The 16,212-nt window shown below is 29.8% G+C and overlaps 1 protein-coding gene across 2 annotated transcripts; it reads right to left on the bottom strand.

Annotated features, from left to right (window-relative positions):
- Positions 1-416: 416 nt before the first annotated feature.
- Positions 417-9,579, bottom strand: LOC114173800 (polycomb group protein EMBRYONIC FLOWER 2-like). 2 transcript variants are annotated; one of them, XM_028058409.1, is made up of 15 exons: positions 9,414-9,579; positions 9,109-9,260; positions 8,666-8,721; positions 6,427-6,491; positions 6,059-6,111; positions 5,493-5,546; positions 5,350-5,409; positions 4,979-5,025; positions 4,772-4,893; positions 3,765-4,041; positions 3,148-3,196; positions 1,633-1,716; positions 1,245-1,324; positions 1,011-1,100; positions 417-743 (listed from the first exon to the last, which is right to left on the bottom strand). In XM_028058409.1, the coding sequence occupies exons 2-15, from the start codon at positions 9,232-9,234 to the stop codon at positions 620-622; spliced, it is 1,287 nt and encodes a 428-aa protein (XP_027914210.1). In that variant the 5' UTR covers positions 9,235-9,260; positions 9,414-9,579; the 3' UTR covers positions 417-619. The 2 variants fall into 2 exon arrangements, with proteins under 2 accessions (XP_027914210.1, XP_027914211.1); XM_028058410.1 differs by having other exon boundaries at positions 417-740.
- Between the last annotated feature and the right edge of the window lie 6,633 nt (positions 9,580-16,212).

Genomic DNA, 16,212 nt, shown 5'->3' with positions numbered 1-16,212 from the left:
CCAAACTGTCGTGAACGTCAACCCGTTGTATCTTCCCTATCCGCTGGGTCGCATGAATACAAGAGTACACCCGCCATTTTAAACAACACTCTGTAACATGTTACCTTCTATTACTTTGATATTTTTTAGATGCTAAAATTGATTAAAAGTGTTATTTACATATTTCCTGGGAACTTCTCTTGAGAATTAAAGAAAAAAGAGAAAAGATAACAAGAACATGTGGAGTCATCAAGTTTTGTAGGGCAGTGAGAATGGGTTAAGGACATTTATTTTCCTAATAACCAACATATACAGATGGAAGCCATGCCGGATTTTAAAATTTTAAATGACATTAAAGTTAATATGAAGAAAATAAAACTTTGGTACTTTGTCCATTTTTATGATTATATGAAAATTTATATTTCCTGGACAAGATATGATTCAGAAATGTAATTTCTGTGAGAATAAACTAAATTTCAATCTCCATAAAATGGGAATATCGATACAATGTACAGGACAATACTAGTCAAAAAATCATAGTAAATTATGCAAATACGAAAATGGGAACCTGCAGTCAAGCAAAATACAAGGCAGGGAAGACTGTATATTCTTTGTAGTTGAGTCAGTTTCCTTTCGTTCTTTATTTGCTAGTACCCAATCCCTCGTTTCTGTAACTATCTAATATCCTGTTACAGTTGTTCATCGTGCCGGCATCAAGAAGACCATGATTCCAAAGTTTAACCATCAATAACCTCCAACACCTGCTGCATCAAAGGATATTTTCTAAAAACATAACTCAAAAATAAACAAAAAAGTTGAAGTTTGAGGCAAAAGTTTATAAACTACAGTACTACGAATGGTTGATCTGATGTCACTAAAGTACTGCTATAAGTGACGAATTCAGTAAAAAACTCGTTATTCCATGCTATGAGGGACGTTAATGACAGGTAATTCGTTGATCATTCAGTATTATTGCTTTAAGTAGGAAAACTCCATGAAATTAGAGAAATATTAATGGAAGATAGAAGTACCAGAATAAAGTTGGAGATGTGACCAGATTTTTTCCATGAAGCTTGGAAAATGCCTCACAGGCCCACGGAACATGACCATCCGCAAGCACTCTGCCACAGTAAAAACACGAGTAACCAACAAGAATCATACACACAATAGAATGACGGTTTTTTTTCTCGTTCAAAAACCTAACAAGCAATGAGGGGGAAAGAAAACTAAAGCAAGTTTAATATATAACTGTCATGATTAAATACCTTTGCTTCCTCATAAAGGAGTTCCAGAGATGCATGACCTGTTTTTCATCTTTGGAAACATCCACAAAATCATCAAGCATCTGCAACATTGCAGTTCAACAATAAATTATCATGATTAATATCAGTTTGTTTGTAAGTATTCAATAGTAAATGCCCAAAGGTTTAGAGAAGCAACTGGAGTAGGGAGGACCAAACTGAACAAGGAATTCTTTACAACATGAAAAGAGCATAATTTCAGTCAAATTTGACATGGCAAAGAGGCACTATACAAAATTTGATAATGTTCCTGTTATTTACAGAAGGCCCAGAAATAATAATTTCAAATGCACCATTTGGAGAAAAGAGGGAAAAATCAGAGACATAATAAATTGAAAGGTTTCAAGCTTACCCTTCTATCTTCAAGATCTGCAATGTCATCGTCAACTTCATCTTCACTATCACGGTCTGACAACACTTGTTCCGGTGCCATAGGCTTCATTTAACACACAAAAGTTAGGCATTGATAATCATTAAAAAACCAAGTCCACTAACAGAACCAAAGTCAATTTTATGTATTATAGAATAATGCTACATTTTATTAAGCTAGATGAAGGGTTCAAATATAGAAAGAGCCAGGGCACCCAAGCCAGAGAACTAGCTAACCCCAGGTTCCAACAATTCATAACAAACAAGTCTTATACCTTCTTTCCTTCCTCTTCTGTATGCATAACTATCTCACCCATTCCCGTTCTCTAAAAATTATCCTGTCATTCCTCCCTGTCTGCTAACACATTCCCAAGCCAGAGAACTAGCAAACTCCAGGTTCCAACAATTCATAACAAAGAAGTCTTATACCCTCTTTCCTTTCTCTTCTGTATGCATAACTATCTCACCCATTCCCGTTCTCTAAAAACTATCCTGTCATTCCTCCCTGTCTGCTAACACATTCACGTAGAACAGCTTCAATAAGTTGCTCTCAGACAAGGAAACTCTTGCTATTAAGTTCAATCTGTTCAAATTTGTACATCAGTGTCAAACCAACCCAATCTGTTAACCCAATTTGACCCAAAAACTCATTCAATTTGGGTTGAGGTCACCCTTGAAATCGATTGAGGTCAAACCAATCCAATCATTTCAGGTTGACATTGTTAAACTATTCAAATGCATTCGTGTATGGTTTGGGTAATGCATTTAAATTTGAAATCCTAGGAATTGGTGATCTCAGACCATTAACTATGAGGCATTTACCAGAAAAACCCAAAGAAAACACCAATTCTCTAGTGACTAAATTGTGACTAGTAGCACCACCTTCAATAAGCAACAGTGTAAAAAATTCCTCAAGCAACTCCAGCTTTGCAGTTATAAAAGAAAAATTAATTCATGAATATCCAGTTTTATTGCATATTAGATGTGAGTATCTTAGATGATGTTTTAAGTATTTTATGACTTATTTCTCAAAAATAAACAAGGGTAGATACTATATATTTAGGATACATCAAAACACATCAATTTCTGATTATTCACAAGCCTGTTTTCCGTTCCTCCTTCTCTACCTAAAAATCTCCACAATTTCAAGAACAAAAGATTCTATCTGTGTTTCTAGAATATGAGAAAATGAGCACTCATAAATAGGAGATAGGAAATACGATAGACTATTAATAAATATTGATCCCCATATACTCGGGTTTATTATCTAATTTCCAACAGCAAGAATAAATAAAATAAAGATTAGCAGACTAGTAGTAAAGTTATGCATGAAAGAGAAAGCTGTTTAAATAAAAACAAAAGGTTTCTACAATTAAAAAATCACATAAGCCTGTGATTCACTTCTAGCAATTAAGTTATACATAAAAATTCCATGCATCAAACAGATTATGCAACACATGCAAATAATAAATTTGAGAGATCAAAGATAACTAATCACCTGGACCCTATGCGAGTGAAAGAACAGTCTTTTCTGCAGAAGCATTCGGCTGGATAAACAATTTTGAATTAAAAAGCAGAATTTAAATGCCCAAATCAGGACATTCATGACAAATATAGGGAAAAAAGGTCACGAGTATCACACTCCTCTCAAATTAATCAAATATCAAAGCCATGCAAAGTTAAAAAAAAAAATATTTAAAAATAATAAAACCTTATAACAGATGCCAATGGTATTAGTAATGATGTGTCTGCATACGCTAACAAATTTGAATCATGGGTAACAGAAATACAATGCAGATATTATACAACTTAAACTTCCACGAATGTGACTTTGCATTGTTTTAAATCAATAAATTAAATTGCTCTTAGAGTTTCAAAAACTACAACTAAAGATTTAAAAAAATACCACTCTTACCAGAAACTATACTTATGATACCAGACTTCACATAATAAACTGTTTATTAATAGCAACAACATCTAAAAAGAACAATAGAAATAACTAGGAAACAATAAGAATGAAATAAAAATTACTGAAGCCTTCATTTACAACAGAATCTTGTATTCGTAAAATTAAAAAAAATAAAACAAAAAATGAGAAAGGCTTTATTTACATACTTTCTTGAGTCTGAGCGATCCATGCTTAGTTTCTTTGATTTAACAGGCAGAGCAGGATCACTTTTACAAATTGGTTTACTACATTCAGGGTCTCCAGAAGAATGAGGCATTGCAATCGAAACACCAGAAATGTTGAAACTGGATTCAACATGCTCCAGATCGTCCATGGTGCCAAGATGATCAGGACCCAATTTCCCTCCATCATTTCTTCCACTAAGCAGTATCTTCTCATTACGAGATGTTCTAGACACATTTTCCCCTTTGCAGCATAGGATATCTACAACTTTAGAATTTCAGTTCATCCCACAGAATTGTATAGACATTACTTGTAAGTAACAAATATTTCACATATACTGCAGTAAAAGTAATCCATCAAACTGCAATCTTTTATTTTGGAAGGGGGATTCAAGGAGTATTTCATGGATTGAAGCACTTTGTGCTTCAAAATTGAATGTTATAAGACAACTTAGTCATCCCTTCCAAGATTGTTTGTGGTATGTGTTGGACAAATGAGAACATAGCAAAAGAGCGGAAACAAACACGAGAATGAAGATTCATCCCAACAGCAAGAGTGAAATACTCTTTACCTCCCCTAAAACCTTTCGTTCAAAACAGTAAGCGGCATTTTTTCTCTTACACGTTTATTTTTCATTGGTAAAATTCCAACAACAGTGCACGATACCTCTCTCTGTTTTACACTTTAGCCCCAATATTTATATAGCATCCTCCATTTTTCTTTTCGTTTTACAATATTCCACAAACAGTGCATGATACCTCTCTGTTTTACAGTTTAGCTCCAATATTTATTGCATCCTCCTATTTTCTTTTCGTTTTATAATTTTTCAGAACAAAAAAGAAGTTTACTCTTCTAGCATGTTTTAAGGAAAAATCTCAAGGCATCTTAGTGGTTTTTGAGTTCTGTACACACAAAAAAAAAAACCTAGCATGTACATAAAAAATATTGTTTCTAATTATAGACACAGCAGGTATCAAAGTACAATTCCTACCATCATCCTTTTGCATAAATCCATTCGGTATGTCTTCAGGTGAATCCAACTCCATGAATTTTACATTGCTGCGCTTTTCATTTTGAACAGAGTCCTTTCTTCTACGCTTTCGAGGCCTTGAACTGTACATTTTTTGTCATTGAATAATTTAAATTTCGTAATCTTGCTGAAATTATATTAATTGGTTAATAAATATCCACAACCAACCAGAAAAAGAAGGTTTGCAATTGTGGAATTATTCCATCAGCAACATTCTGCATGCAGATACATATATGTTAAGAAACTAAATAATACATTTCAAATTAAGGGAATTCAATCAAATATTAAAAAAATCATCTCATTCTAATTAAAATAATGACACCCAAGCAAACTGTTCTGTTTAACATGACCCAACAATCAGATTATTGCTAGCCTACTTGGTGACCGAGCAACTGGCACCATTTGCAAAGGGAAAAAAGTTAACAAGACAGACATGACGCTTTTGATGACTAAAAGAGCAAAATATTTAGTGAACAACTGACAATCACAAAGAAAAAATAAACCCTTTACTACAAATCAAATTTAAACAAGGTTCTGACCTCTGATCTCAATATATCCATTTTCACTGAGACGTTCACTGCTTGGTAATCTTCAGTGACCTACAAAATTATAAAAAGAATAAACTCATAGCAATTAAGAAGGATCGGTGTGTTAAAGATAACTTTTAGATACAACCGCTAACCCAGAACTCAAAGTTGAATAGATCATGTGATGAACATAGATGAAGTCGCAAACCCTGCACAGATAAACTGAGATTGATAAAATTGCCAAGGAGAATACTTTTACAAAATACTGACCAATAACTAAGAAAATGGGAAATTACATTAGCTAAGAATATATAAAAATAATAAAAAAGAAATCAACAGAAAGTTCATGTGATTTCATAGTAAAACTTTGAACATGATATATAGCCAAAAGGAGTGTGGAAAACAACGCATCATTACGTAGCCGTCTAAGATAACAACTCAAACAGGGAAAATATCTTCCAGAACAAAATAGCACATTTAGACATGCAAGAAAGATTACAGACCCCAAGTATATCTAACCAATATTTACCACCTCAAAACAATATTACATTTAACATTCGAGAGAAGAGAATCATTATATCAAATAAATTCAATATATTTTTCAAGAATGATGGTTTTCAGAGTTTTCACCTACTTTTAAAACAGAGAAGAGAGACAATAATTCTCCTAACTAAATTATAAATGGGAAGAGCACAATTAAAGTACAACTCACAGTTCGTACCTTAAAGCTTCCACACTGCATCAAGCAAAACGGGCAAGAAAAGTCTTCAGTCACTGTATTCAAAAAGTGATCGGAAATGCCTCAGTGGTGTTGAAATTCTTTTTTAAGAAAAAAAAATTATCAAAGAAAGGAGGGTGACAAAAATAAACAAAAATGAAAAAATCCAGCTTAATATGGCAGCATTGTCAAAAATCTTATTCATCCAAATTGTAAATGTATGCAATGCAATTCTGCAGTCAAAAGCTTTCAACGATAAACAAATGATAACATGTTGACAGCTAGTTTGATTGCTCTTCTCAAACCATGCAAGCATATGACAGCAAGAGTAAGATGCAACGTTGAACCTAGTGTTGTATAATATGTTGTACCTTCTGTCTTCCGAAGCATGTTGTAGCGGTCCCTATAATTGAAAATCACTATTCCTGCTCTCAACCTATAAAACAGAAAGCACATAAAGTATGTTAGTTACAGCCAATGCAACAAAACTAAGAGATAAAGATTGATTTTTAAAAACTCCTTATTACAATAATTGTTATTCAGTAAGATTTCTACAACTAACTAGTTGTTAAATGTAAACTTAACAAAGATCCAACTGTATATTGATAAAATTAAACTAGAAACCAATCCACCAGCCAAAAAAATTGAAAACACAGCCACTACCTTTAGAAGTTCAGATCCCTACTCTTTTGAAGTTGGCTTATACAGAAAAGAAAAAACAAAATCTGATACAATTAAAAGACTAACTTTTGCCAGCAATAGAATAATAACCATTTGCAAGTGAAGCCAAAGGCAACAAAAGCAGGGCCAGTGGTAGGAGCCAGACCCTTCAGGAAAGTACTCACCCTTACACATTCTATTTGTAAATTTTCAACAAAAAAATCAAGCTTTCTAACTGTGATTACAGATGGTGCAAAATGGTCAGAATGTCGAAAACGAATTACTGGTAGGATTACCTTTGGGACTTGGAACAATATGCAGAAAGTAGCTTTGGATTTTGTAAATTGACCTGCTTAATCTTCTATTGTAACCATGGATGTAATGCTAGCCTAGGTAATTTATTTAGAAACACAGCGCAAAATAGTCATATACTTTATTCTATCCCTTTCTTCAAGCCTCTGTTCAGTGATGAATATGTTAGCAACCATCACCTCAAGACGTAAGCAGCTTCCTTAGGTGAGTAATGAAGACAAATTTAAACGCTTTTCTCTTTTTTATATTTGCTTTTCTATTTTGCAGAAGAACTTCAGATTCCCCAAAATTTATATTTCTTTTATTGAATATTATCACTTAATTATCCTTTTACAAAATAGGAAAACATAGATGTGAAATGATGTATTATATTAATCAATCAATATTTATAATCCAGCCGCACAAGAAAACACATTTGCAGCAAGAAAATAGTATGAACATTAGTGTACATGGAGTCATGAAACTAGATACTCCTGCGATTCTTAATAATAATTCAGATAAAATTGATGTTCTTTTTATAAGGCATTTTATAGTTTCTATGAAGCATTATTCATTTTCCTTCTTTGCCTCGTATTAAATATTACAAATATGTGTTTTTATTAATAAATAATGAGAAAATAATTTTAAAATTCATTAATAATGATGATAAATTTGTCTCATTTGTAATTCAACAAAATCAACTAAATTAATTACTTTTATTGGTTCGTGTGATTATGTTTAAAGTGACTTGTATAAAGGACTGGTGCCAGTATTAATGAAAAGGTTTATCTTTTTGGCTGCCAAACTTTGGTTTTAGTTACTACACCATTTTTGTGTTTTTGGTCAATATACTTTTCTCTAGTAAGAGTGTTAGTCTCCTGTTTTCAATTAATAGTGTTAGCAGATGATGTAATCAACTAGTTTCTACACAATTTTTTTCTTCTGCCCCCTCCTCATTTGGGAGGTACTACACACACACACACACATATGCCTAAGCCTTGGCGATCATATTTGGGAAAGGTACTCAGTCCTTCAGATAGTTCATAATTGCCGAGGACTGAGGAATCCTCCTCATAATTTGTTAGCTCAAAAAAGCTAAATTTGGGTGTAATTTGGTATGGTTAATAATGATTGCTTTATGGTCGTTCAGGTCCGGTTTTGGCCAAGATCCTCAAACTCAGCGAGTGAGGCTCATAAGGTCAATCCAAACTGGAGAAAATACAGCCTGAGAGCCTCAAGCTTGAAAAGCAATGAGGTTCAGAAGGATGAGGGGGATGAGGCTTGGTTGTACCAAATGGCTCACATTCAGTTGTAATAGATACTTTACAGCATTTCATACAGCGTTGTCAACATGGCCTTCGCCCAAATTGCTCCTTCTAGTTTGACGTTGTCAACTAATTTGAACGTGTAAAGAACTAAAAAAAAATACATAACTACGGGAAAAAATAGACATCACTATCTCATCAGACTCTTTGAACATGTAACAAGTCACTACACTGCCATCATAGTTGTTAAGCCACTTGACAGTAGTAACTAAAACTATTAACAGATGAAAAGTATAGGGGCCAAACTAAAAATTCGGAAAAGTTTAGGAGCCGAAAAGATGTTAAACCCTTAATAAAATACTACATATATACAGTGTTTGGAAGGAATAATTACCTCCTTTTCTTCCTTGCTGTAATTTTATAACGCAAACATCTGCTAAGAAAGGAAGGCTGCAAGAGAAAACACAAGAAGTGGAATCAATCAATCAAACTTCGAATTCAATTTTTCTGAAAACAGATGTTGGAACCTAAGTTAATCCAACAACAAATATAAGACCCTTTATGTGCTGAAGTTTCATACAAATTGTACATCGGTTTCTCCTTAGGATTCCTCGTGACATTTTTTAAAAACTTCTAACCAGAGGCTGAAAAATGCAGTTTCTAACGAACCAGAAATAAAAGAACAAAACATAGACACACACGGTCACAAGGTAGTAGACGGCGTTGGTATCAATGGACCATTCTAATAAGGAAACATCGAAGAGCAAATTAAAGATTGGCAAAATAAAAACACGGCACATATTCAATACAGCATGAGAAATGTATTCATTGTTTTACATTTTGAAGACCACGACGGTAGAGAATGTTGTACAGTTCAACAGGCTTGCAATAAACCAAAAGGCTCTCGTCAGCTGCTATTTCTTCTTCACCGGAATGGTGCTCCAGAGAATTCTGCCGGCACATGTTGACCGTTGTAATCAAGCTTCAACCTGCACAACAGAAGATCCACTTTATACATACATCAGTGATACACACAAACCGTTGTAATCTCAAACGCTTAGGTCAAACGAACCAATACACCAAAACTCATAACAAATGTTACTGCTGCTATAGTTCAAAAGATAAAATAAGAGAGAGATTACGATAATAATAAACGGAGACAGAATGCCAAGGAGAAGTTCAGCGGCGGCGATGATGAGATCTGGCGGAGGAGATGGGAGGAGCTTATCACGGTCTACTCGGTCCACGACGTAAGCTGATAACAGGGCTAGACTTCTTCCTAAAACAGGAATGAATGGCCCATCCAAATTCTTAGCCCAACTTGCTCTATACAGTCTAAAAAAAATTCATGAAACGCTCTAATTAAGCCCAAAACGACAAATTTATAATTTTTATTAAAATATATGACTCCCATTATTTTATTTATATCTTTTATTTTCTAACAAGTTGGTCATTGATTAAAATATTATTATATTTAAAAAAAATCACGTCAAAAAATAAATAGTAGAAAGTCAAAAGAATAAAAAATAAATAATGCTGCTTGTTAAATTTGAAAATAAAATATTTTCGAGTTCTTTATATTTTTTTGGTCTAGCGTAACTATTTTTGTCTTTAAATAATAAATACAATTATAAATTCTGCACATAAAATTAAATGCAATTTACAATAAACATACCTATAATTTATTTTAAATATCTCATATATCACTATTTGTAATAAAAATAAAATTCCGGCCAACAACACATCCATCGTTTAGCATATCATTTAAATTTTCCAGTTTACTAAAAGTCTGTAAAATCAGATACTACGTCAAAGTTTTTAGCATAATCAGAATATTATGCTTTATCTTCGATAATCAATTAAGTAATTTAACTGCAAGTACTCAAAGATTTTGAAACTTAAATTGACGCAATTACGTATTTTTTTATAAGAGTCTATTATGGAACATGCTCTTAACTACTATTATAAGTCCAAATATATAAATATTGATTATCATTTTATTTATGAACTGGTTAAAACACAACTTTTGATCATCATTCATGTAAGAATAGAGCATCAAATAGTTGATTGTTAACAAAATATTATTGGCTCTTGTTCACGTTAAAATAGATCATTAAATACTTGATATATTATTGAGATATTATTATTGTAACTATTTATTTTATTTTATTATTAATTATAAGATATACTTTTAACATTTTTTTGCATAGTTATATTTATAAATATTATTTGATGCATATTTTTAATTATTGCAATTTTATCTTATTTTGGATAACCGGGTCATGTAAAATATATTTATATTGATTGTTTTATTGGCAAGTTGAAAATTATTCACATCTATTCTCTAACTCGAGAAGACATTAAAAAATAATATAATTAACAAAATAGTTACTACTTTTTTATTATTATTATGAATGGTTATTTAAATTTAAAAAGTAATTAGCAAAAAGGAGTAACACCAGAAAAAATATTTATTTAAATTTTAAAAACATACGAAGAGATTAAATTTGAAAGCACAAAAAATAATCTTATTATTAATAATATAGAAAAATCATTACTCAACAATTCTTTATAGACTAAAACTGCAAACTTTTTAGAGTAATTTTTCTTAATCCAGTCTCTCTGCATAGTTTTTTTTTTCTTCTATTAAGTATTACAAACACATTGTTTTTTGATATTTTAAAGATAATTTTAATATATTTTAAAATTTTAAAATTAATGATCACCAATGTACTTTGAAGGCACAACTGAGGAACAACATAAGAAAAATTAGTGAAAAATCTGAACTTAATTTTTTTAGCGAAAATTATAAACTTTTCGATGACTCACCCACAACTACCTAAGTTCCTCGTACAATCAAGAGACATATTGAGTTGTGGTAGCACTTTTGAAAACAATTCTTTATTTTTTATAATATTTTTCTATTATTCTCTTATTTATATTATTATCTTATTTATATTATTATACGTGGGACTTAAAAATATTACTTAAAAATCAACATATATGCACCTGATTGGTAGAATAAACTTTCAAAAAAGTTGAATAAAAAGACTAAAGTGAAAAGTAAAATAGAAAAATTCAAGATAGTTATTACAAGTTAAGATGAGACTTGAAAAGACTAGTATATCTTTAAATTAGAACCTTTCTTATTGATGTCTAAGATTTGTTTTTTTTGGGGCAAATCTTGTGGGGTTGGAAGTGATACTAAAATTCCTGCTATTCCCCTATTACCACCAACCAAATATTACTAAACAATTCAGTAGTTTAAATATTGTGCAAATATATGTTGTAGCAATACAAATATTTGTATTGTGGGAGCGTGTACGAATTTTAAATTACTCCTTAAATCTTAATAAATTAATATAACGTTGAAATAGCATAAAAATAATTATTCGTATGTTACTATTAAAATATAATATATAAATGTAATAGATAACTAAGAACTTACAATTTCCGATAAAAATTATAATATACAAATAAAGACACTATCTTTAATTTTTGGTTAGTGTGTTTGCACTGCTACTATGTGACCCCATTATGGGTGCCAAATGGGGGCAGAGAAGCACAACATTAAAAGGTTCCAAAAACAAAACAAAAAAAAGAAAGTGATGGGACCTTAGGTGAGTAATGGTATTTTGAGACATGAAAATTGTTTTTCAAGAAAGGAATGGATTTACTTTAAGAACCACTTTTGTAAAAGGCTGATGTTTTTAAAAATTAAAAAAAATAAAATTATTTACTGTACCAACTACCTTTGTAAAAGACTGTTTATCAGTTTCTTTCTTAACCATACGAGAACATGAGAATGAACATTAGTTTCAATTTTAATGTGATAAATATAACTTAAATTTAATATTTTAAAATTTATACTTGATCATTTAATTAATCGGATTTGGGTTGTTCAGGTTACATGTTATTTTGGTTGAAGTTTTTGGATTGTGAACCTATATTAAATTAATTTTTTTAAATGAAAAAAAAAAGTTATTTTTGTTTTAGATAAATGACATAAATATAATAAATTTTTAACTAAAAAAATTATATGTATAATTTTAATAATAACTGTTACAATTAATTATGATTTTATATAACTTGTTAACACATTTTAACAAAATAACATCATATTAAAAATAAATTTTAAAATATATTTATAAATGTTAAAATATAAATTTGTATCCATAAAATTTTAATATATTATTCCAATTCTATTACAATTTTCTATTTTATTAAAATTTATTTATTCAATATTATCCGTTTATCCCATTTAACGGATTGTATATTCAATTTTTTTCTCAGCTCTAACACATGTAATGACATTTTTAATGTTTTTTTTTTGGTGCTTTAAATATATAATATTTAATGAATATGTAAAGTTGATCGCTTTATTAATTATTTAAATGTTATCAAATACATTTTTTCAGCAAGGAGACATAGGAGAAAATAAAAAAGTCACCTTTAAATAAAACACATTGAGTGCTCTTGTAGATGAATTTAAATGCCATCACATTACTGTATTCGCATATTTATTAAATGTTGAGTGTAAATATATGTAAAAAAATTGAGATTTTACGTTCAATAAAAACCAATCATGAAGACATAGAAAACTTTTTTAATTCAAAATTTTATTATCAAAACTTGTTCAATATGTTTTACTTTATGTTATGGTGCACTTTGCATATTGAGAGGACAGCATTACTCAAAATTTAGTGAGTGGGTTACATAGTTATCAACTTTCAACCGTTAGATGGTGCATTGAAGACATGCATGTGGAAGGTGATAAGAGTTGTTTGCATTAACATTTCTTATTTTAGAGTGCCACGTCAAAGAGATGTTGATAACATCAATTTAACATCATAAATTTATTTAAAAGTGTTTGGGTGTTTCACATTTGAATATGTAGACAAAGAATTTCATGCAATAATCACATCACATATCTTCATTGATTATGAAAGTGAGGAATTTAGATTAAAGGATGTGAAGGTTAAAGTTAAAAGTAAATATATGATTACTAAGATACAATTAAATGGTATAATATTTATTGGAGCAAGGATTATCATCATATTTTTAATTATAAAATCGATTACTTTTATCATTGATTTTATTTTCGTGAGAATTCTATTTTTCCGGACATGTTTATTTATATTATATATGTGTATTGTTGGGTATTAGAGGAGAGAAACTAATATTCTTTCTCAGAGGAGAGAAACTAATATTCTCTCTCAGCTCTCAGAGGAGAGAAACTAATATTCTTTCTTAATTTTTCTCTCAAGCAAATAAAGCAAAAAGGAGTAGAAAGGGAGAGACTTTATAATTATTACCTAAGAAAGCACTGGACTCCTTTTATAACATTAAAAGTAAGTCTCAAAGCAAGTTCCCATCGATGTGGAACTTCTTTTCTCACATGTATTTCATAGAAGTTGCTACATGTTGTAACATTATTAGACAAAATAATTTAGACAATTTCTTATATTATACTATTATGGTCAATTATAATATACCTTCAATATATTTATTAACAATAACTAATAAACTCTTATTAAGTTCACATTTTAATCTTAAAAGTTTGATGCAGACTTAATTGAAATGCAAATTTATAAAATTTTAAGAGTCATATTACAATATAAAATATTATGGATCATATAATTATAGTATAAAATATTATGAGTGTTGATAATTTATAAGAATTATAAAGATACGAGAGATATATGTTATAGGAGAAATTTATTATTTTATTTTATTCATATACTTTATCTTTATATATAAAATAAAATGTAACATAATATAAAGTTATTTTTTTTGAAAATAAAATCACATAATTATCGGTCTAAAACTTTTTTCATTTCCAAATACAAATTTAGACGGTATGTAAACTTAATAGAATAGAAACTTAAGCGAATGTTTACGATATAATAATACATTTCAAATCTTCAATATATTTATTAATAATGAGTAAACACTATGATACATTTCAAACAATTAAAAGAAGTTACGAAAGATTGAGAAAACAAAAGTATCAAAATATAAAGTAAAATATTACTGAACTATATTTATTACACCGTAGAATTTTTATTTTTAATTTGTAAAAAAAAATCTTTTTCCTTTTAAAAATCTTCACAAAACAACATATGTCAAAAAGGAAATAACATGCTTAATACGATGTTAAATTGATGAAATCGAAATAGTTTCTGGTAAAAAGAGATGAATATAATAGTATATAACATACACTCAACTACTCTCTCCAAAACCCAACCATAATAAACACATTTTACTTTTGCTGACTTTTTAATTTCATTCTCTAATCAACACTCATTATCAATCAAATTTTCATCGGTCTTTGTCACTACCCAGTTAAACCATAATAAACAAAAGCAAGTGCCATGAACACACAAATTGTTGCTACTATTATATAGTTTATCTCCCTGTGTGAACATTTTTCCCTCGTTCCGTACTCAACCGAAGATGGGATACACGGTGTTTGACATCAAACATAATATTCTCTTCCGCGGAAGATCTATAATATCATATTGCTCCACCAAACCATCAAAACTTGTGTCATGCTTATATTAAATTCCCGAGATTAATACCTTTTTTATACTTAAGCAAGATCACGTGCTTATAAACAACTTGCTTGGGGTTATATATATATATATATATATATATATATATATATATATATATAATTAGTAGGATGGTACCTACTTTTGTTTAGATGTTTCAGTTTGGTACTCACTTTTAAAAATGTGTCAATCTAGTTCCAATTTTTGAAAAAATATCTTAATCAAGTCCCTTTCGGACAAAAAATATTAAAGTCGTTAACTTAATTCATGACTTTTACCACTAACTTTTAATATAAATATCAATACTTAATTTTATAAGTCATTTTAAATATCAATACAGTTAACAATGTTAATAATTTGTTGTTGAAAAGGACCTAATTGAGGTATTTTTTCAAAAGATGAGACTCAATTGACACCTTTTTAAAAGCGGGTATCAAACTGACATATTTAAATAAAAGTGGGTATCATTCGACTAATTAAACCTATTATATATTATTGATGCAAATCCTTACACAAACATCTTAAATGAAACTAGGGTAAACACAAGCGCTATTGTACCTGTGTGTACGCATTTTTTGAATATGCATGATATTATATTAGTAGTTGATGATATTGTAATGTTATTAAGTTAATAAATAAAATAAAATTATATTTATAAAAAATAAAGTGAAATATATGAAAAAATATGAAAAAGAAAAACTATTGATGAATAAAAGAAAAAGAAGAAAAAGATAAATAAATAGTTTTATAAAAATTTGTAAAAATAACTATTAATTTTAAAAACTTTAACAAATAATTATATTGTAAAGGATAAAGTTGAAATTATGAAAAGTTGACACAATATAGGAAATCGTATTTTTTTTATATATAATTATAGATAAAAGTAATAATTTGAATTTTTACGGTATACATAAAAGATCACCCATTTTCCAAGGTAAATGATTAATCGGAAGCAATTAATGTCCACTAAAATAAAATTGTATATGAAAAAAATAAAATAAAATGTATTACATGTTTAAAAGATTTTTGAAAGAAAGATGTGATGTAAAGTGCGTTTTGCTTTCTCTTTGCATATGTGGTAGTGAACCCAGCCACTGCATCAAACAACAAGAACATTTAACAATTTTACTCTAATGTTTTTTGTTTTATTTTTTAATGATACATAAAATGTCACCTTAAAAATGCCAAAAGAAAAAAAAAGTTTATTAAAGGCATGCATGCCATGTGATGGGACAGAGATCAGGGACAGTGTGCCCCCAAAAGGGGTCAATAAAAACAAAACCTAAAATGATAAATATAAAGACAACAAATAAAGTGATGAAAACTTGTCAGTTCGACAAATCGTGTCCAATAAAACCCACTTTCCAATAAATAAATAATTATTATA

This window comes from Vigna unguiculata, chromosome 2 (genome assembly GCF_004118075.2).
Source record: "Vigna unguiculata cultivar IT97K-499-35 chromosome 2, ASM411807v1, whole genome shotgun sequence".
Classification (NCBI taxonomy): Eukaryota; Viridiplantae; Streptophyta; class Magnoliopsida; order Fabales; family Fabaceae; genus Vigna; species Vigna unguiculata.
Note: the sequence above shows the minus strand (reverse complement) of the source record. Positions and strands in the feature narration are given on the sequence as shown.